Source organism: Amblyomma maculatum, chromosome 1 (assembly GCF_055883805.1).
Source record: "Amblyomma maculatum isolate TAMU_Amacu chromosome 1, ASM5588380v1, whole genome shotgun sequence".
Taxonomy (NCBI): domain Eukaryota; kingdom Metazoa; phylum Arthropoda; class Arachnida; order Ixodida; family Ixodidae; genus Amblyomma; species Amblyomma maculatum.
The window spans coordinates 393,751,275-393,774,636 of NC_139344.1; the positions used below are offsets into that span (position 1 = coordinate 393,751,275).

Consider the following 23,362-nt stretch of genomic DNA (forward strand, 5'->3'; position numbering starts at 1 on the left):
ACTGCTATCAAATTTCATTTAATTTTCGTAGGCAGTGTCTTCTTTTTTTTTTTTTTTTCTTTTTTTCCCTCCCACAAGATGCAAGAAACCACTGTCGTCACTAACATCGCCATGTAGTGTATGGAAAGCATGCTGGTCGACCACATCAATAACTCGCTGCAAACTGAGTTTTGGCACAGTCAAGTGAACAGTTCGGTGAAAATTCAGCTAGACATAATTTTCTTGCTTACAAACTAATAGTCATTTGGTGTTTGCTAATTATCAGTGTTCTTTTCCGTCATGTGTTTATTAATTACTTCTTTCTGTGTAATGCCTGGTTCCTTACCCCGAGCCATGCCAGTGGGTTGCCATTTCTCTTGTATGTTTCTTCCTCTGGATGATTCATGTTTGGAATGCCCTATGACGTTACTTAGTGCAAATGCTGATTATAATGAGATTCGTTGCACTGCTTGTTTTCTTTGTTAAGGCCTTTCTTGGTTCATGTGCGCCGTGTACAGAAAGTGTGGTCACAAATTGTGATTAAAAATGATTAGAAAAATCTGTCATCTTCACCGGGAATCAAACCGCTATCCCTCTGATCGACAGCCGAGTGTGCAAATCACTACCCCTGCAGGGCTCATGAGAAACAGATCGCAATTCTTGTCTAGCATAAAGATGATAGTAGCGACAACAATGGCACTGCAATTAGTGATAATGATTATAGTAGCGATGACAACATAGTCTCTAGTCACGTGACGGACATGGCAAGACAAGCCTGCCGTCTCCGCGGCGATGTAGGGGGCGCCACTGTGCCTTGGCAGAGGATATGAAAGGGAGTGTGCTGGTAGCTCTTCAGTCAGCTTTCCCATGGATGCGGTAGCTAGCAAATGCGTGATGTGTGCTAAGCGAACTACACCATAGTGTGTCTTAAAAGAATAAAGAAGAAACAATTCTGTGAAATTACCCTTATTGATCTCGAGGGGTGTTAGTAGTACCTCTTAGAATATTTTTTTACCTTTATTTTACTCTTGTGAGTTGTCCTCTGCTACAGGTTGAAGAATTAATCAAGCAGCCAGACAAGTTTCGGAAAGACATAGAAAAGCTGCAGGCCAAGAAAGAGAAACTGGAAAAGGAAAAGGTCGAAGCTGAAGAGAAGCTTGCTGAGGTAAGCTTTGTCGGCCACAGAACATGCTTGCGAACATACTGGATTTGGCCCATGGATTCACCTCAGCACCTTGGCTTGCATGCAAATACGTTGTGGCAGGTTGCGCACTGTGGAGTGTCAGTTACTTCAAATTGAAGATCACTCGAGCTGAAGCTCAAGTCCTTCCAGAGTGCTAAAGCTGCATTTATTCATAATCTTTACGAGATCAATGAGGCATTAAAAAAATAGGGTGAGTTTACGGTGAAAGTGAGCGGTCTGGCTTTCTGTGGACAGAGTCTTTCTGTGGCAGGTTAAGCAAGGATTCTGATTTTAACTTGGTACAGATAATTACTTAAATTCAGTGATGCGATGCTGGTGCGATGGTTTGGTGCTGCAAAAGTTTGTGAGCCCCTCAATCCCTCCGTGGCAGGGGTCTCGCTCATTGCTATGCTGGCTGCATTGAGGAAATTTTTTCCTTGCAGGCCAGGAGCCAGAAAGTAGCAAAAATAACAATAGAAACGATAAATAAAATTAGCAGACACATAAAATAATAAATACCTGTAAAATAAAAGTCAATCAAAACTTCTCATTCCCTGACCTAACTTCCGCATTCTTCGGGAAAAATAAAGTTGTCACATACTCCGTTCTGCTTTAGTGGCTACCACCACAGGATGGCTTGGAGGAGCTGCTGAAAGATTACGGTGGTGAATACTGCATTCACTTATCCTAAAAATTTCCCACCGCAGTGGCTTAATCATTAGAGCACTTGACTGCTGAACTGAGGTTGCGGGATCGAATCCCGGCAGCCACTGCTGCTTTTCACTGAAGGCGAAAAGCAAGGCGTCTATATACTGTGCAATGTCAGTGCGCATAAAAGAACCCTAGGTCGTTAAAATTTTCCAGAGTCCTCCACTACAACGTCTCTCATAGCCTGATCCGCTTTGGGACGTTAGACCCTGCAGAACAAAACTTGTCTTCAAAGGAAAAAATATTGTTATGAAGAAGATCGGCAGTGGCGCGAGAGGAGCCCTCGTGCTAGGCCAACCATTAAATCATCCTTCACTCTATCACCATGTTTTGCTGTCTTCTCGCTTGTCACCACATAGCAATATTTACACTAGGAAATGATAGTGAGGCTGTGTGTTTGGCGCCTTGCTCTGGAAGGCAGCTGACATCTGACCAAAGTTTACACAGGTAAAGGAGCCAGCGGCTCTATTTAAATAAATAAATAAAAAGAACATGTGCCGTATGTAGATGAGGCCATTTGGTTGATTTCAGTTGGAAAACAAATCTAACGGTAAAGCTGACTTGTGAAGCTAGCACATGTGTTTGGAGTAAAGGCCAAAATTGAGCTGGTGAGCTGCGTCACAGAATTTTGCAGGCCACCTGTTTAAGGCCCCTCAGTGTTGTTCATTTGTGAGAACTTGGCTGCACTTCGGTTAATTTGGACAAGCAACAGAGCTCGCATGGGCATAAGCCACCGGAGATAAAGTTATACAAAGATGATGAGTGGAGAGACTGAAAACTCTGGCCACTGTAGCACAAGTGCTGCTGGCATTTAACAATATCTAAAGGTCCCAAGTTCATCACTGCAGTCATCAGCCGAGAAGGTGGGACGGGATGCTCTTAGTGTGATAGCATTGGAAGCTTCATTGGGAGAGGAAACGCGGCATCCCTCACAAAGAGGCATCATCTTCAAACAGTGGTGTCATAAAACAGCCTGGCACAACCAATTGAATCAGTTATTTTGGAAGTGTTAGAAGCCTTATCGAAAGAAAAAAAAAGCAAGAAAAAAGTTGTTTCATATATTTAATAATATTGTATTAGCCAGTTTTCCTCATTATGCTGTCCCAAAATTTCATTGCTGAGATAAAGAAACAAAACAAAAAACTTGAGTTGGCTCTGCACAGAAAGAAACGCAATCAGCATTTTTCTCCCTTTTTCCGACTAAATGCTCACCCTCTGGATCAAATGTTCTTGCCACTGTTCTGTCTATTTTGACCGAGTTCTTGCTGCACTTCTCTAGAACCGTACTGCAGGACAAGGCAGTTTTGAATTTTTCAGATTTTTATTTTTAAATTTCTTGTGTTCTTGTGTGAAATTTTCTTTTCAGTGTAAACATGTCAGCACTTGCTTCATCGCAAAATTCAGAGCTAAAGAAGTTTTGCAAATAAATAAATTCTAAGTATGTCTTGACCTATGGCTGTAGAAAAGCTGTGGATGTTGAACCAGCCTTGCGCCATATTTTGTTCGCTCTCCAGGCTTTTCGCAAGATTCAGGGGGAAAAAAATAAACAGTAGAGAACTCTCCTTGAGATATCACTGAAATTTTCTGCAAGTTGCTCAATTATATATGTGTGTGTGTGTGTGTGTGCGTGTGTGTGTGCGTGTGTGTGGTAAAATAAATTTTCATGTAAATACATTAATATTTTTTTTATTTGTTGATATTGATTTTTTTAGTGATTTTTTTTCGTCTTTAACTTTTCGCTCTTTAGAGATGAAATAATTGTCATTCCCTTTGCATGCGCCGTTTTGAGACAATTTTGTTTTCTGGTTCTTTGTTTGCAGTGGCTCGTGCCTTAGTATATATAATATATTTTGTTTTAAAGATGTTACTGATTGAGGTAAAACCAAGAGTGTTCTAATATTAAAATTTTAAATAAGAATATAGGGAAAAATTTTTTTGAAATATCGAAATATTTGATCACTGCAAAAAAAAAGAAAAATTAAAAAATAGCAAGCACTGTCAAATTTTGTTTCTCCTCACAACTCACAAGCCTCGTGGTACAGTCGAACCCGGTTATATCGAAGCCGGATATATCGAATTTTGGTTATATCGAACTCACGAAATATCCCCTTGAAAATCCCATGTAAAAGTATAGAAAAGCCGCGTCATATATCGAACTCAATTTCTCCGGTCGTCCGATATATCGAACTCCGCACCACGCACTGGAAAGTGTGCCTTCCCCTAAGACGATCGCATCACCCTTGGCCGTTTTCCGCGTGACATTTTCAAGCCACGCGCGGAAGGATTGAGAGGGGACAGTTCGGCGACAGCTGGTCTGGGCAGCGCCGCACCCATTCCCCAAAGGCGCGTGCATCTGCAGTTGTCGTTTCCCGCGCGCCAACACATGACGTTTGCAAGCCATGTGCGTGGGTGTGCCCATTCTTTTGCTGAGCTATCTCTCTCCTTCAGCACGCGCAACGCATGCGCCAAGCCAGCTCGGCCCGTTTTCAGACAGACGTCGGATGCTTTCTCCAGCGTGTGTTTCGAACCCTCTACGTGCGGCAGCGCGGCGCCGGACCTGGCTATGGCGCCTGCGCCAGCTCTCTGTTTTGTTTTGTTTTTTTGCGAGAGTTATACTTTTTTATCGTTGGCTGGCTGTACGCGCGGCGTAGCGCAAGATATGGCGGCTGCGGACGTTAAAAAGCGGCAGGGATTTTTTTTTTCCCCGTCTATCCTTGCATGTATGAATCAGTGAAAGCACGTGGTCAGCTGCTGCGATCATGACGCCCGCCCCAAGCGCGGCGTGATAAATCGAACCAGGCTTGTGCAATCAAGCCATCACGGGCACTCTGCCAAGTTCGCTCCCCGCCACCGCAGTAGCTATCAAAAGATAAACACGCCCCGACGTTATTGCTGCGCAGCATCTTGGCACGCTGCCAATGAGCTGTGGATGAGACGACCGAAACGGACTGACGCGCGCCATCGACATGCAAGCGAAAATGCTCCCGATTTCCTGCCGCCAGAAACCTTGTTTTGAGCTGCCGCGGTGGCTCCAGCGGCGAGAGGACGCAGTTCCAACAAGTTTGAAAATTTTCGCTCTGTCGCTGCCGCTCGTCGCTTGCATGTGAGCGAGCTAGCCTTAACGCATTTTTTTTTTTTTTTTTTCAAATTCTCGGGTGCAAAAGTGGAGGGTGGGTTCATTATGCGAGTGGGTTGATTACGCGACAAATACGGTATCGTTTTTTCGCATCGTAAGTGCCGTCACGAGCCGATTTCTGTATATCGAATTATCAATATATCGAACTATTTCGCGATCCCCTTTGAGTTCGATATATCCGGGTTCGACTGTAGCATGTTTACGAACGGTGCAAAACATTCCCATTATATTCACACCCTGGTTCCAAATATGATGTGAAGTATGTTCTTAGCAATGGATTTCTGGAAGAAAACTCAACGTTAGGCGTGTAAATGTGGTAAATTCCTTCTGCACACTTTAAAGATTACACATGCCAAATTTGAAATGGATATGTTTGAAATAAGTACAGCCGTGAGCAAAAGGGGTATACAAAGTTCGGCCGGTGGCAGAGCTCGAGAAAACTGCATCCCAACTTTTCTAGCAACAGCTGTCTGAGATCAAGACAACAGTGGCGCTGCCCCACTTTGTCCACATGCTTGTGCCGATATCGCTGTCGCTAGATGGCATTTCGGTGCAGGTTTCTCGAGCCCCGTCGCTGCCTGAATGTTGTATACTACTTTTGCTCACGGCTGTAGATGAGATACTGTGCGTAAAAGCCATGGTTGGTCTAGGTTAGTCAGTTGGGAAAAACGAGATTGAAAATTGTGAAACAGTTCAATGAAAGAGCTCGGTTTTGATAACAATATTTCTTTCATTACTATTTCTTGGGAGTGTGCAGCAGTAAAGCTGGTCTTGTGGAGAAAAAGCATAGGCATACCAGTTTGCGATTGCCGGCAGCTGCCTTTCAGTGGAGGTGAATCCGAGAGGCGTCTGTGTTCTGTACGATGTCAGTGCATGTTAAAGGTCCCCAAGTGGCGATGTCAGTGCATGTTAAAGGTCCCCAGGTGGCCAAAATTACTCCGTAGGCCTCGTACGTGTAGCCCTCCACTAGGTACAGCACCTCTTTGTTTCCTTTCTTTCACTCTCACCTTCCTCCCTCCCTTTATATCAAGGCTAAGGTGTCCGCAGAAAAAGTGTGACAGATACTGTGCCTTGCCTTTCCTGTTAACCAATTATAAATAAAAAATAAGGTCCTACTGTGGTGGCGCAGTGCTTAAGATGGCCGACTACTGTGCCGCAGTACCCGGGTTTGAACCCGACTACCGGTGGCTGTGTTTTAATGCAGGCGAAACGGAGAGGCGTCACTGGTGCTGTGCAGTGTCAGTGCATGTTAAAGATTCCTAGTTGGTGAAAATTGCTTCGTAGCCCTCTGCTAGTTACGCCACTTCTTTCTCTCTTTCTGCTTTCATTCCCACCTTCGTCCCTTCCTTTACTGAGTGGTTCAGATGTCCGTGGAGAAAACGTGGCTGGTATCGCGCCTTTCCTTTCCTGTAAACGAATTATTATTATTATTATTATTACCAGTTTACACAGGCATGATTGTGGTCGACACCGTGACGCATCACTAAAATGGGTCAGATCTGCAACTTTGATTTCTGTCTGATTTTTTTTCATATGTAAAAGAGGAATGATCAAGGTTGCTCAAATAATCAAAACACCAAAACTTTTATTATTTTTTTAATAAAACTGTAGTTTTTGGATTTGTGTGTCTCCATATTTAGTACCATCCATTGTGCACTCTGCGTCATTCAAATTTTTAGTATGTTCATTGTTTTAATCAACAAAGTTTCACTGTGTAAATTTTTGAAAGCTTGGATGTCAGGGTCTTTAAGCTTCTACGTTTAACGATGAACCTTGCCTCCCTCACTGGAGCCAAGAAGCTGTTTTCTCACAAATGTTATTTCTGCCCCAGGTCATGGAATCCCTCAAGACACAGACTGTGGAGTTGCAAGAGCAGAAGGCTGTTTATGAGCAGGAGCTTCTTGACCTCCAGAAGGGAGTCAGTGAGAAGAAATCAAAGGTAGGTGCAGCTTATTCTGTGACATGCTTCCCTTGACACAGTGCTTGTAGGGCTGGGTACCGTGAGTCATGGGTCCTTTTATATTGAACTAATTTATCTCCAGGCTTCAGTGTGCCTTTAGGAGCCTTCAACTTGCCACTTTTGTCCTGTGATCCAAAGCGTATAGATTGAAGCGATCTCTGAATCTGAATTGGAAGCTGAGCTGTAAGACAAAAGATGCATAATGCTGTAAAAGCGGTCACGTGCCGTGAAACAAAACATAAAGGCCTTTTTAATTTGGCATGCTGACTGGTGGGAACATTTACCACAATAAATTTATTTTTCATCATACTTTTCTATCAAGGCACGTCCATATTCCATCCTCGTAGCACTCGCTGATAGAGCTGTTTGATCGGCACGGCAACAAGGCTTTTGAGCTTGGCCAGTACAAACCACAAAAGCATTGCAATTTCACTATGCGCATGAGTATTGTTTGCATTGTACATGCAAATGAACATCGCTACAGCTTCTGCACAGCGACAGTAATGGAGCTGCCAAGATTTTTCATTAAAAATATATGCACAAAGACGTCACAGAAGATCCTCATGCGATGCCTTTTCCGCACTTGCGAGTGTCACTGTCATACTATACTGGCATCGTGCTAGGACTGTTGGGAAGTACCCACCTGAGCGAGCCACTCAGACCTTTTTCAGGGGGATGCTTGTGGGTATAGTAAAACCTTGTTGATAAATTTTTTTTTTTTTTTTTTTAATGCTGGAAAAAAAACATATCATCCAAACTGTCTGATTATGAAATTTAACTGCTGAATGAGGTACAAAGGCATTTAGAGTTGAGATGTTCACTGTGTAAAAGTGCAGATTAGCATTGATAGATGTCCAGTATGCACAGCTCCTTTCTTTAGCTGTTGCAGAATTCCGTCCATATTTGTGTTGACCTAACACATCCAATTCGTAGAAGGCAATGACGAGCCAAGATCGCTTCCTTGGTTGTTTCCGGATGCTTCGCCCCCTTAAACCACTGACCTGTGAAGAAGCCATCGCAGTGGCTTGCAGTCGCCATATTTTTGCTCTTGCCGCGTCCTTCATACCCAGCGCGCTCGTATGCAAGCGAAATTGTAGATATGAAATGGTTCACCCGTATGCCCCTAAGGCACCACAAAGAACCCACCACGTTTCTCCTCATGAAGTCATTTTTCCAAGGAAATGGGCACCTCGTATGTTGGTTTGATGACGGTTGAAAGTTCCCCATTTCTGAAATACAGCTCAGTTGCATAGTTTCGGTTTTTCTTTCTCACATGCCATCTCATAGCTGCGATTGGTAGCATGCCTTGGCCAGCCACGCTGTTTCGGACACTGCTTAGCACCTCCCTCTTTTCACTTTGGGATGGCTGCATGCTGAAAATGCGCTCTAGACGCGCAGTTTCACCATAATATGGACTTCACTGCAACGCTTTGCTGATGATGCAGTGTAGGGAAGCATCCTTAAAACTCGACAGGGCCATTTGTGAAGAGGCACCACTGCAACTGCGCCGCACTGCGAACCGTTCCTAGAACCAGCTTCGGTTGGAAACTCCCCGCCTCCGCTGTACATTGCGGGTGACGCCTAGCCGCTTTCCAGGGGATAGGTGGCGCAGCGAAGGGCAGCATTTCCGAAATATTAATTTGTCTAATGCGCTCATAGCTTTTCTTTTTTTTTCTTTTTTTTTTTTTTTTTCGGGTGCTGTGACTTTGGTAGTCACAAAACGGCTAGGAACTAATGTAAAATCTTGCAAGGCAACCGTTTTTAATGTAGCATCATTGCGCGCGGGATGTTTGACTGGTTTTCACCAACAGGGAAGACAATACTTTTCTGGTATATTTTGCACGACTTATGTGAACAATCAAACACCAGACGCCTGCTTTTGAGAAACTGGCTGTGTACGCACGTTGTAATTGAGAAAAGTTGTCTGTGTGTTAGAAAGTTTCGAGAGCAGGCTTTGCAATTTTTTCCTCGCCACACTTGTCAATTAGAATAGTGAAGTATCAATATAGCGGTGCGAGGAACTGCAGGTCGTGAAATCTGGCAGAATCAATAGGGACTATTCCCAGTTATTGGTTATTGTTAGTTAAGTAGCCTGAAATAAATTGAGTGTGCATACATATTGATTTTAATGTGTAGCTAGCAATAATTGTTTCTTACGTGCCGTGTACGGAATGTGTATACAGAAAGTGTCCGTAGTGGCTGTGTAAATTATGCCGACATGATTGCACTTCACTAATTGTAGTTCCATAGGTCCATAGGGTCACGAAGAGTCTGACACGACTGAACGACTGAACTGAACTGAATTGTAGTTCTTTGTTGTTACCCGTTAATTAGTTAATTGTTATTGTATTTAACGCTGCATTATTAAATAATATATTGTTGGATTGCTTTGTAAAGTATATTTTTGCTGGACTAACTGCAGGACTTATTTAATAGTCATTAATTAGTTATCTGTGATTAAAAATTGAACTTCATGCTACAGCATCAAATCTTATATTGTTGGATAGCTTATTACGAACATAACTGCACCTCTCTGTGGATTATCATGATTAGTTCATTGTGATTAAATGAAAACGTTATGCTACAGCATCAAATCACATATATATATATATATATCCTATGTTGTTTTATGCTGCACTGTACCCTGAACCAATGTACACTTTTTAATGCCTTCGGGCCCTGAGGGTATATGAATAAATAAATAAATATTCGGGCTGGTTCTATTGAGTATGATTGCATTACATTAATTGCACGACACATGCTACCAGGCAAGTTGTGTTGCATTTTGCTGTTAACAGAAAGCGCGGCAACTTGGAGACGAATGGAAGCATAGTCAAATGTAGACGATCGAGCTGCATATGTCTTCTTTTTTCTCTTCAAGTTGTCACGCTAAGTTATTCTCACTGCACACTGCCTTTTCCATAATTTTTGGAAAGTAAGGGTCCCCAGTTCACGTAGACCGGGTCTTGAGCACGCGCATTAGTCGTCCATTGACTGACTTTGCATAACATCACGAAGAGGGACCTTCAAGCATGAAAAGGACTCCTCTTACACATGGGCATACCCACGCTTTAAAAATGAACTCGTAGGCAAGGATAATAAAGTGGTTCGTTTCCTATCCTTCTCGCTACCGTTATTACCGTATTTACCCAAGTCTAACGCGCCCCCTATTCTAACGCACACCCAGTTTACATGATCCAAAGGGGAAAAGACTGGAAGCCCTGATTCTAATGTGCAGCTGGCAGATTGCCTATGAGCTGCCACGAGCTCATCTTCAAGGTCTGGAAACCTCCCTGCTTGCAGACCGTGGCGGCCTTTACTTGATGTCTTATTCTCAAAGATTGACTTTTTCAGTGTTCGCCAGTCACGGATGCAAATCTCAGGCACGACAAAATGACGGGCTGCGTCCCTATTGCAGCTCTTTTTAGCACGTAGAATAACTTTGTGCCTAAAGCTCTTCTCGCGATGGACACGACGCATCTTTGTCACCACTGCGGCATTTATTCTCGGACAAGAGAGGCTACGGATCGGACAACAACACCGCACCGATTGCAAATGGTACCTGCGACGCCGAAAACGACGAGCAGACATACTACTAGGTTGCCAGCCGCATGTGAGCTGCCGCACCGGCATTATGGATGGGCAGCTATAGACAAGTTTCAGTGTGTACCTGAATCTAACGCACGTGCGATTGCGATTTCAGCTCCTATTTTCGCCAAAAAAAGGTGTGCATTGGAATTGGGTAAATACGGTAGGTGCAGTGGCAACTTACAACACCACACTCCGCCCACATGAATTGAATCTGTTACTCGAATCTGTTACTCAACTCAGCGAAATATGAAAAAGAAATCAAGGCAGTAGGAATACTGAATTTGTTATATTTACGGAGCCTCTGGGTTCCACGGAGTTAAGTCAGCGCTTTCAACTCGTGCACAAGCCACAGAAACGCCTGTAGCTGCTGGCAAACGCGCCGGTGCGATAAAGCCTGGTTCGACTTCAGCGCCACTCACCGCGAAAGGCAGCGGGGTCGCCGCGCGGCACTCGGAGTTTGTAAACTGAGGCTTGTTCTAGTAACGTTGCTGCGAACAGGGTAGCGGAAGACTTTACGATTTTGGAGCACTCCTTGCACGCTCTTGACAGTGTGTGCAAAGTAAAGTACTTAGCAAAACCTGGAAAAACCGTAATCATCACTTGGGTTTCATCACTGATGCAGACAACCATCATAAGGTGTTCATTAGGTAAAATTACCGTGATGCGAACGGGTTTCGGCAGTTCCTTCAGGCCCTTTCAATAATTCGAACTTTTGTTTTCTTCAAGGCTGAATTCATGATGACTTACTGTACTAAGCGTACTTTTGCACACACGTTCCTGAATTCCTTTCAGTCTTGAGACTGTTCTGCTTGTCTTCCCACTTTAGTATGAGATCACCCAATCAGAGCTGGACCTTTGCAAAAGCACGTACCAGCGAGAGAGTGCAAGGTTGAATGACATCGAGATCAGCCTCGACAAAGTGAACGCCTCATTGACTGACAAGACCAAGTAAGTTCATGCAAGCTCATCTTTCAGTATTTTGTGGACCTGCATAATGCAATGTATTCGCGTTAGTTTGAACTCATCTTAATTCAGACATCTGGTTTATTTATACTGATGCTTTTGCCCCATCAATGTCATGATCAGCAGAACTTATGCCCACTGCTGGACAAAGGTCACCCCCACATCTCTCCTTTAACTTGCTTTGGGCCACCTGTGACCACCCTAACCCTGCAAACTTCTTAATCACAGCTGCCTACCTGACTTCCTGCTTTGCCTTTACAGTTGAATCCCGCTATAACGAAATTCACGGTGCACGAAAAAAAATTCGTTCTCGCGGAACTTCGTTATCGAAAAAATTTGACGTGAAACGCAGAAAGAATTGCCCAAGCAGCAGCAAAGGCGTTTAATGCCAAAAATCTGTAAGCTTGGTTTGCTTACGCTTCACGGCGAGCAACGCCGTCACGCGATTTTCGCACTCGGTCAGCAAACCCATTGCAACACCGTCGTCTCGGACAGCAACGAAATTCCTGATGACATCAAAAGCGTCCATCACCTGTACGGCGGTTGCCGCAGCCGGCGCTTCCTGTACGTCGTCGTCTTCTTCATCGGAAGAGTCCTTATCATTCCGGGCAGCTTTTATGATCTGCTCATCACTCACATCTTCGTGAACAACAACACAAGCGTCAGCGCCGATGTATTCGTCGAGCTCGAGATTAGGCGGCACGGTTCCTATTTCTCCCAGCGTTTTCCAGGCGGCCGCGATCCCCGGAGCCGGTGACGCCTCTTCGTCGTCGTCTGTAACGCCTGGTGTTAGGCCAGCAGAGTGTACGGGTCGACCTTCGGCAAATCCGGCGTGCCTGAAACAGTTCACAATTACTGAGCGCCCCAGTGTGCTCCAGGCAGCAGACATAATCTGCAGTGCCACGTACAAGGCCACCTTCGTGTCTCGGCCGGTTTCAGTGTTAAAAAGCAGCCGCTGAATTAACCTCCCGCGGTAAGCGCGCTTCAGGCTAAGAATCACGCCCTGATCGAGAGGCTGTAAGACAGACGTGCAATTGGGAGGGAAAAACCTCAGCTCCGTGTTAGTGAGCTTGACTTCGTCGGAGTGATGCGCTGAACAATTGTCCAAAAGCAAGCAAACTTTACGGCCCTGCCGCTTCATGTCGCGGTCGAATGCCATCATCCACTCGGTGAAAATAGCGCGGGTCATCCATGACTTGTTGTTCGCCTTGTACTGCACAGGTAGGCTACGAGTTCCCTTAAAACAGCGCGGCTTGGCACTTTTGCCTATGACTAACGGCGGACGCTTGTCCGAGCCATCCATGTTTGTGCAAAGCAGCACTGTGATGCGTTTTTTGCTGTGTTTGCCGCCGTGACAGCGCTGCCCCTTGAAGTCGAGCGTCCTAGCCGGCAACATCTCGTAGAATAGCCCGGTCTCGTCGGCGTTGTAAATGTCTGCAGGCGCGAAGTTGCTTAAAATTCCGGCCATGTTACTCGCCTTCCAAGCAGCTGCTCCGTCCACGTCTGCTGACATTGACTCGCCGCACAACACTTTTCCAACGATGTTATGGCGGGCCTTGAAACGGTTTAGCCAGCCAATGCTGGCTTTAAAATCATCAATGCCAAGTAGGCATGCATAGTTCAAGGCTTTCTGCTGGACGATGCTTCCGGACAGGGGGACGTTGCTGGCTCGTGCTTCCACAAACCACGCATGCACTGCTTTGTCCAACTCTTCATGGAGGGGCCGCGTCACCTTTTTGTGCTTCGAGGATGTGCCTGAAGCAAGTGCCATTCTCACGCTGTTTTTATTGCCTAGAATCGTTGACAGCGAACTTGCAGGAATTCCGAAGTCTTCAGCAATTGCCGCTTTCTTCCTTCTGCTTTCTGCTTGGGCGATTATTTGAGCTTTTTGCTCAAGGGAAAGAGTTTTGCGTTTTTTCACTTGCGTTGCCATCGTGTCCTGCGGATGAAAACTCGTCGTTGTCGAAGAGAAAGGCAGCGAGTGAACAACGCGACCACGACACAAAGCCAAAATGGCGGAACTGCAATCACGTGATTTCATGCTTAATTTCGTTGAAGCGGAAACGCTCTGCAAAAATGGTTCGTTGTGCAGAGAAATTTAGGCCATTAATTCTTATAGGATACTCGCGGGGAATAAAAAATTATTCGTTGTCGCGGAAATTTCGTTGTGGCGGTATTCGTTGTGGCAGGATTCAACTGTACCTTCACACAACATACCGCCCATGCCCACCCTTTGTCTCTCTTGCTTTCCTTATTTTTTTTTTTAGACTATTTTTTTATGCTTTTTTTTTTTTTTTGGTCAATAACTTGCATTTGTTTTCTGACCCACTGGGTTCTCTTAACGCCACACCTATAATTTTCCCCTTTCTGTACCTGTCTGTGTTAAAAAATTGTGGATGTTTAAGGATGGCTTGAACCTAGTCGTAGAGTGAAAGCTGTGAGTGTTGCAGCATAATTTTCTGCAGACACCCGGATTTAATGTGCCGCCGTCACAAGGTTCGAACGAACCTTCTGTCCTTGCAACTCGCTGTTGTTGTTCACCTCTACCAACTACCGAGTTATGTCTTCTTCTACTTCTTCTTTTACTTCTTCTTTTTCTTTTTTCTTTTTTTTTAATTCCTCTTGTTCTTCTTTTACTACTTCTTTTTCTTCTTGTTCTTTCTCTCCTCCTTCTACTTTTTCTTTTCCGTCTCCTTCTTCATTTTCCACGGTGCCACGCCGATGGCTTGAAAACCTAATGCAGTGTAGCTTCCACTACAAAAGGAATGCTAGTGATAAACAAGCTTAAGTGGACGTCTTGCTGTGGACGTAGTTAGACCGATGTTGACATAAAAGCAGCATAAAAGTTTAAGAACTTGTAGGATATAGGGGTGTGCAAATATTGAAAATGTTTGAATACGAATCGAATACGAATATGAGGGAAAAACACCTTCGAATATTGAATCGAATAAGCAAAAACTAATCTGTTAAAATAATGAAAAACAAAATTAGAGCACTGCTTGTCTTGTTCATTTCAGAATTCACATGGTATTTTCAAATAAAATTATACTCTAATTGCACAGAGTGTATATATCCCTACTGAACAATACAGTACAAATTATATACAGGTTCTCTTATACCAGTGTACAGGAAGGACATGCACACACAATGACTAGTCAGTGGCACATCAATACTCAATACTATATATGTTGTTTGCATGAAGAATAGAAATAAGCGCCTTACTGAATATTACAGTCATACAATGCTTGCAATTCTCTCTATTATGTCACAAAAATATTTCACTAAGTTCTCATCTGTTGACTCAAAGTGATGCGTACAACTGAAATTAATTTATAATTTACATACGTTCAAAAACAGCTGTGCGGAACTTATCCCTACTGAACAATACAGTACAAATTATATACAGGTTCTCTTATACCAGTGTACAGGAAGGACATGCATGAAGCTGTGTGGAGCTGTCATATCGCTGCTGAATACAGTAACCTCTTGTTAATATGGCCTGTTTTTTGACTGTGTTTTTATCCCCTTTGTGGTGTTGTGGTTGTGTTCTTAAGCATGCAGTGCAGCAGCGCCTCTTCGCTGATTGTACATTCGTAGGTTAGACATCCACAGACCGGCTCTGAACTCTCGCTGCTCTCTCCTGTTCCTGCAGTTGCTTGACCAGGCTGGAGAAGCTCGTGCCCGAGAAGGAGTCCCAGTTACAGCAGCTAGAGAATGAGCTGGCACAGGTGAGCCAGCAGCACCAAGAAGCCCAGGACCAACTGCGTGCCGATCGCCACCGGGTAGAAGAGCTTCGCTCCAACGCTCAGGCCAACCGGTCGAGGTCACGCGTCCTCGATTCGCTCTTGCAGGCCAAACGGGCCGGGGAGCTGCCAGGGATCATCGGACGACTAGTGAGTCGATTCGCTGCTCTGGAACACTGCTGGTCTTGAACGCATTCCACAATATTACAGATTTTCTCGATTCCCCTACACTGCTTCTATTGAAGCAAGTGTATTTGTGATAGCCAAATTACGGAGGTGTTGGAGCGAGTGACCTTGATATGGAACTTACTCTGCTGACTGTCCATTAACTAGCATTGCGTTAATTGAAATTTGGCTGAACCGGAAGTTTCATGGTGGTAGAAGGCGAATTGCAATGAGAAGGAAGTCTATTCAAGGAGTGAACACAAAAGATGCGTTATACCATACTCCAGCATAATTGAAACCCCTCCATGGCAAACACAGCAGTCAACACAGGCTTTGCTTGGCAGCCGAACAGATCAGCACGTGGAAAGAGGCACGCGTTGCTGCTTCTGGTGCACTTAAACTGCGCGCTGTTAATGTGCGCTTCCACCACACTGCGCACTTCACTGCGATGCTTCACCGTGCGTAGTTGTAGTGAAGCATCCTCCAAAGCGATGAGCCTTTTTGTGTAGAAGCATTACTGCTACTGTGTTGCACTGCGAAAAAGGTAATGGCGGCCCTTACGATTTTGGTGCACTTCAATGTTCTCAACAGTGTGCTCAAAGAACACTGTCGCCTTGACAAAACCGGCAAGAAACAAACAAATATTCTCACTTCAGGTTCATCTCAATTGCAGGCAATGTAAACGGGCATCGTACAGATGTGCATCAGATAAAGTTACTGGGATGCACACAGTTTTCGGCGTGTTCCTTTATTTTTTTCTTCCAGGCCAATTCGATAATTCGAACTTTAGTTTATTTGAGCACTTTTCCGGCCCCTTGAAGGTCGAATTAACAAGAGCTTACCGTAGCTGCTTCCGTGAACTGCCTTTTTTTGTGTTTATGGCATTAGGTAAGAGGGTTTACTGTGAATGTTTCCTAGGCCATTCTTTTTTTGTACATTTATATTTATTTTTGTTCTGCACAGCTGTTCTGAGTTTTCATGTAAAAACTAGGCGCAGTGAAAACCTTTGTGTAGCAAGAAAAAAAAATGCCCTTTTCTCTATTCTGTTAATATTCAAGTTCAACTGTTCACATTTACTGTCATCCTAAAAACACAGCACAAGCTACAGCTTTTGCACTAAATTGTGCAATTTTACATGAAGTTTTGCATGAGTTTATGCGCCTAATTTATGAGAAAAGCCTGTGCTAGTTTACTTCTTCACTTATGTTAAGTAGAATTATTAACAAACGAAAGTGGCGCTGGTATATTCAGATATTTAGTAAGGACTTCATAATGTTATGGTTTGTTTTCTTTTGTACGCAGGGTGATCTTGGTGCAATTGATGAAAAATATGACGTGGCCATATCCACAGCGTGTGGTCAGCTAGATTATATTGTTACTGACACCGTGCTGACAGCCCAACATTGTGTTGAGTACCTGAAAAAGCATGACATTGGATCTGCCAACTTCATTGCCCTCGAAAAGGTAAAGCGTGTGAATTTTGCCAGTTTTCACTTTTGGTCCCTATTATATGGTTTTTCTGTATTTTTTTAAAATTCTATAAGAAATATGCATTAGAAACAAAAAAAAGGTATTTTATCTTGAGTGGTTGCATCAGCTACCAACATAGGCTATTCCGGTAATGTGCTTGAGACAATAAAAGGTGGTTTTCCTATTTGCTGTTTTATCTTGTGAGAGATCATGGTAGCAGTTGTTTGATCATTTTACTTTGTGTTGTTTAGGTTTTGAGGTCTTGACCACACCTGTATAACTGACAGGTTTACCAGGTTAAGAAGAAGCACTTTCGAAAGTGATGTCAGCTCCCACAGCCCTGTTCTAAATACAAAGTAACGCATGAGTTTCGAACAGCACTTGACTCCTCTCGGGCATTTCGGACATTGTCGGTGCTTCAGACGTTGAATGTGGTACCTGCCCAACTTTAATGGGGCAAAACAGAGATCACACGAGTTGCATATTTCTAGGGGTGATGTATTTAATTTGCACTTAGCGTGCAAGTGTGCTATCCCCGGTAACAAGTTTCTTACCGCTGCATTGCATCTCCAATATGCACTGCATCGTTTCTGTCACCTTAGTCAAATATTCATAACTCAGAGTTTCCAATGTTTCTAACTTCAGCATTCTAATGTGTTTTTGTTTTTTTCCAAACTTGGAGGCCAACCTGTTGCCTTTGTTTGTGCGTAATACTTATTTATAGCACAAGGGGTGACCTTTTGCTTTTATTTTTGGCAAAACATTTATGCTGAATCTGAGTAAATACAGGGATAGCAGAGGCATCATAAGGTTATGGATTCTTCAATAAGTGTTTAATACATTTAATGCTTCCAGATGGACCGCTGGATACCCTACACGAAGAAGAAAATCGCCACGTAAGTGCAATGATCACATGATCCAAATATATCTGCACTTACCTTGAGCAGTGAAGGTAGACACACAGTCCTTGTAACCTAAGAATGGGAGTTGTACCTGAACTGGCAGATTTTGCTTCTTGTTCTTAACAGTTGTACAGGTGTAGACTATTGGACCTATTGGTTTTCTTATCACTTGAGGCAGGCAGGGCTGCACGCACGCACACAAAATAGGACAGAAAGGAGACGTCATCCATGCACCATTTGCGGGTTGCCGCATATTTAGTTGGAAACATCAAGTCCCGTGTCTGCTTCACAGCAGCCGTAAAGGTGACTTGCACCAGAAAGGAGATGGCAAGCACGCACACAATGCGTGTGTCTTGTCTGCCCTGTATCTCTCTCTCAATTTTTTTTTCTTTCCTACCTGTCTTGAGGTATCACTGGCCTCTACCGAATTTTGCAGGAGTCTCTATAGGATGTGCAAGCAGCACTAGGACCTTGCTGTGTTATCCCCAGGACATATTGTGTTTCTTTGATGGACTCTTACTCGTGCTGTACTGAGAGGGCGCAGGAGCAAGGTGCTATTAGGAGGCTTTAGTGAATCTCGGGCTACGGAGAATTCATTTGGCCAAAAGTTCAGCAGCACTCTGCTTCATAGATTAAATACCATCAAATTTAGGGCCCTCCTTTTCCTGATATTTTTTAACGCTATACTCAGTTCTCGGCAGTAGTGTACGTCTCGACTGTGACATTTTTTGTGGAGTGTACCTGCATAATTACCGCACTACTTAATGTCTCTCTGAATTTCTCTATGCATTTAAGCTCCGGGTATTATACGCACTGGTTTTGCGTGTGATGCATCCTTCAATGATCGAATGATAGTTCTGCTGGTCAGAGCACTGGAGCCGACATATATTTTCTGCAGGCCTGAAAATGTGCCACGTCTGTTTGACCTGGTGTCAGTGAAGGACTCCAGCGTGTTGCCAGCTTTCTATTTTGCCTTGCGAGACACCCTAGTGGCTGGCGACCTTGACCAGGCCACCCGTATTGGCCTCCAAGGATCGACGCGTCACCGTGTGGTCACCCTGCAAGGAGAGCTTGTCGATGTCTCGGGTGAGGCCATTTTCAGCACTTTGATGGCCATAGGGACTTCTATTTAAAGAATGAAGGAGTTCTCTTTGGGTTATGCTAGTAGTGCAAATGCAGTAGAATTTTGATGATACGAATCTCCAGGGCGCAAAAAATAAACTAACATTAAGACAGGTGTGTTTATGGTTGACAGGATTTATTTGCAGTTGTGCACTTTGAGCACACAACAGCCAGCATTTATTGCGAGCTTTTGAGCAACATACATGTAAGGTTCAAGAGATCCTCAAAAGTATGCAACCAGCAGTTGTCTTTCATTTGGCACCGCATCTAAGTGAAAAAACTGCATGTTCATTGTTTGTCAAAAGCCATGCCGCTGTCTCGAGCTATCAAGTTCGTTGTCTAACTGCACACTAAGTATGATCAGAGGCTACCCTTGCGGTTGGCTTTTCCATGCTCCTTGCAATTTCTACCTCCATGCTTATGTGCATCGTAAGTGGAAAAGAGTAAGGATATGTGCTGCCCAAGGATAGTCGGTTTCCCACTGGAATGCAAGCAAAATCTTGGCGAACATACATCGGCTGGTTTAGTGTTTTTCTTACAGAAGCACATGTACGGTTAAAACAGATTTAGAAGCACATCGCCATCTGTATGCTGCAGCTGTGCTGTATGTAGAGAAAGAGGACTCGAATAAAAGGTGCTGCAATCCAGACCTAATGCCGGCGCTTCAGGCTCTGCATGCATGCATGATGACCCGCACCTGGTGACTTTTATCATTAAGCAATCAAATGAAAGGTATGCAAGCTACTTCAAATATTTTCAACCATTTTCCAAAGCATACTTGCCTTTCCACCACGCGGAAAATATTAAAAACAATACACTTCCATCGCACTTCTTATGTTATTAACATGCATACATGTGCATGTGTCGGAGTACATGCGCGAAGCTTGATTGTGTAGCCGTTCTTGATTAAGGCCTTGAATAGCCTTCATAATATATCAGCTTGGTGCACGAACTGGAGTAAGTAAACAGTGAGAGTTGCAAAAAATGCCAGTATAGGTGACAAATGAAATGTGTAGCGTAGGGCAGACGAAACATGCACCCGGAACAAACCTGCTCACGGAACTACAGAAAGCTAGATATTGAACAGAATTTTGCATGAATCATTGCAGTCGTTCTGGTCTTTATAAATATGTATACTTACATGTTTTTACTCTGACGAATTTTCGGGATTTTGTACAAAGTTCACAGCATCTGCCACAGCCAGGTCTCAATTTTATTTCTTCAATATCCTGAGCTCGCATCGTTTTTTAATGTGGCCCACAGATGTGCTTGTTTGCTGAAATAATGCTTGTTGCAGGCACCATGAGCGGTGGAGGTGGCCGTGTCATGCGCGGCAAGATGGGCCAGACAGTGCTCGATGAGAGCATGAATGCCGATCAGGTGGAGCAGCTGACGTCTCAACTGTCAGCTCTGGAAAACAAGGCGAGGGACCTCCACGAACGCCGCTCAATACTGGAGGACAAAATCAACTCACTCCGCAAGGACGTCACTGCCTCCAAGCATGCATTGCAGAAGTTTCAGGTGGAAGTCAAGGTAAGGACCACACCTTGGCGGCATTTAGAGATGAAAGTCATTGCAGCTGTTTATTGACAGCTGAGCACAGGAAGGCAACCCAGGTACTGACCTACAGGTAATAATATACTATATGCACATGCAAGAATGTACTGTGATTCTCATTTTGGGAGTGATGGCAGTATATTCGATAATGTACCATATTAACATGCTTGACGGGTGGTTGGAAATGCATCAGCTTTTCTTATGTGCACCTGTTAAAAAGTTAATGTTTGGCTTTGGATTGCAAAGCAGCTTTCACGAGTGCTGTGACTGTGTGATGGGCATGTCATGCTTGGCCAGGTGCAGCAAGCGGTACTTCATGGCAATGTGAATGTGCAAATCAGTGGAATAGTCCCAGCTGATGGCTCGTGTGCTTGCAGTGTGGTTGATTTTTGTTTGTTTGTTTTTTATTATTATGAGTACCACAAGGGTGAAAGCTGCCCGGCATCAGCTTCTGCTTGCCTGCCTTTGCAGGTGGTGAATAGGGTTATTTCCCTCTTTCACTTGCCACCTGACACAGTTAGCAGGTGGTTGGAGGGAAATAATCTCCGCACTTACAGGGGAGAGGCCAGACTAAGAATTACTCAGCAAAGATGAGTAAAGAAGTGATTAACTATAGAAATTGAAACAGATTGACAGCTGGAGAAAAAGGCCATAGTATTTCCTCCACTTCAATCCATTTGATCGCTCTTTTTTTTAAAGATGTCAAATGGCGCGACTTTCACGAAGTGAGATGTGGCAAAAGGGGAAAGGTGTAATTGAACAAAGGGAATGCTGCTTACACAGTTCATAGCATTAGATAATCTGCTCATCTGTTATTCGTTTTTTCTTCCTTAATTTCCTTCTGGCCAGGGCTTGAAAGTGCAGCATACTTCACTCACTAGCCAACTGGAGGAACAGAAGGAGCGAGTCACCAAAGCAGCTCCCGACAAGAAGCAGCTCGCCCAACTGGAGAAGAGCGTGGCTGCCTACAAGAAAGGTTTGTCTGGTCCACCTCCTGATGCATTCCGGTCACTTCCGAGGTGGAGACGTGCGGTACATCGCCAAAGTGTTGCTTTCCTCTGGACAGCTGAGCACTCACTACCGGGCTGGGGAAGGGATGTCTGCACCTATTGGAAGATGGGTGTCCTTGATGCTACTGTGATTCTTGCCGAGGTGCTTTTTGGGCGGTGAACCCTGTACCACTGGATCACCACCGTGCCCCGGAAACACTTCTTTTGTACTCGGCGCTTGGGAAGGGAGCATTTCGTGCTATTGGCATATTGTAACTGATCGAGGCTTCTGAAACAATTTTTCTCTAACGCTGCACTTGAAGTGCGGGGAGCATGTGTGCAATTAGATACTGCGTCGGCTAACACCTGTACTTTATTTGAAAACACTTGAAAAGGTTTGTTAATTTATTCCTGTCAAATAACAGTACTGACAATGCTACTACCTGTGTTTGGGCTAGACTGATAGCTCCAGCAGTAGTTAGTTGCACCATGGCCCTCTACTGATTGCGATAGCTTCATGAGGAAATTTTCCACACACAGAATGCCACTTCTCCTGTCGAGCTTCTTCTTGTTGGCAGCACGGGGTGGCAGTGGCTTGTTTACCATATTAAACGTGTAAACGTTCAGGAAAATCTCGCACAGGCATTTATGGTGCTTTGTGCATATTGCTTGAAGTTATTGGCACCATTTGTATTAATGAGTGAATTCTAATTTGTGATGACACCTTGTCTTCCTTATCTTTGGCACAGAGTACAACGAAGCCATGGCATCTTTTAACAAAGTGGAAGAGAAAGCCTTGGAGTAAGCATAACTTATTATTATTATTATTATTATTATTATTATTATTATTATTATTATTATTATTATTATTATTATTATTATTATTATTGCATTACTATTCCTCACTATCCTAGATTCAATGAAAAAGTTGTATCCGTAGCCAGAATACATACAGTGTTTGTTTCGTCATTGCTTAAAATGTTTACCAGGTTCGTTGTTAGTGTGTGCAAAGTATTTGTTATTTGGTCTGTGCCGCAGTTTGTTATTTAAGTCTATATCTGGGGCCCATGACTAAGCATCACAGAATTTCTAGATGTAATCGAAAGTTTACAGCATCTCACACTTGTCAAGTAAATTAACTTGCCCTTTGCAAGAAGGTCCATACAAGAGGACCTTTCAGTAAATAAAACACCTTGTCAAAATGGTGGCTAGTGGACTGAGGTCTGTTCGTTTTGTTTCGCATCGTAACTGGTCGCATCTTGCCATCTCTCCCTACTCTGAAACTGTGCCAAAATTATTGGTCTACAAAAACAATCTGTTACTGTGAAAGTGATAACACTAAAGGCCCCACTCTGTAGGAAATCTGCCTTTGTTGCCGTCGTGAGCAAATTGCGCATGTTCAGATCATTCACTGCAGTATTTTATTGTAGGCTGGCTGTGCATATGGGCCAACTATGTCTGATTTTCTGCTTGATTCGAGTCGTGTGATGCATTCTCTTGCTGTGTATTGTTGTATGTCCCTTTCCGGCCCAAAGCCTTGTTGAAAACTGGCAGTAACTCCGAAATAAATATAAATAAATAAATAAAATATTACAAGCACAATTCTAGCAGGTGGTATGGCCAAGCACTGATTCGCCTATGGGCTGTGTGATGTTACAAGGGGGAGGGTGGGATAGAAGTCTGCCTTCTAGGGCTCTTGGATGTCTGTTTGCATCCAGATTTTATGTTGGCACACCTCTAATTGCGGTGATTTTCATTGTTCAGTCTGGAGTAGATTTGATAGCTTGACGGATTGTACTATAATCCTTGTTTTGCGTGCTGGTCCAAATCAAGTTTGCCCTTACTCTTCCGTATCTGTGGAATGTCGGTGACCTTGCTGCTGAGATTCTGAGGA

At 43.9% G+C, this 23,362-nt stretch overlaps 1 protein-coding gene across 2 annotated transcripts in view; it reads left to right on the top strand.

The window, feature by feature from the left end:
* The window catches only part of glu (structural maintenance of chromosomes 4-like protein gluon), a 55,720-nt gene that overhangs the window by 21,116 nt on the left and 11,242 nt on the right, over positions 1-23,362 (top strand). For both annotated transcript variants that reach the window (XM_084595128.1, XM_084595135.1), the window contains exons 10-19: positions 1,031-1,144; positions 6,838-6,945; positions 11,384-11,505; positions 15,173-15,413; positions 16,731-16,892; positions 17,754-17,794; positions 18,699-18,886; positions 20,220-20,455; positions 21,329-21,455; positions 22,218-22,269. In XM_084595128.1, coding sequence (XP_084451254.1) covers positions 1,031-1,144; positions 6,838-6,945; positions 11,384-11,505; positions 15,173-15,413; positions 16,731-16,892; positions 17,754-17,794; positions 18,699-18,886; positions 20,220-20,455; positions 21,329-21,455; positions 22,218-22,269 — 1,391 coding nt within the window. The remainder of the gene's footprint in view (positions 1-1,030; positions 1,145-6,837; positions 6,946-11,383; positions 11,506-15,172; positions 15,414-16,730; positions 16,893-17,753; positions 17,795-18,698; positions 18,887-20,219; positions 20,456-21,328; positions 21,456-22,217; positions 22,270-23,362) is intronic.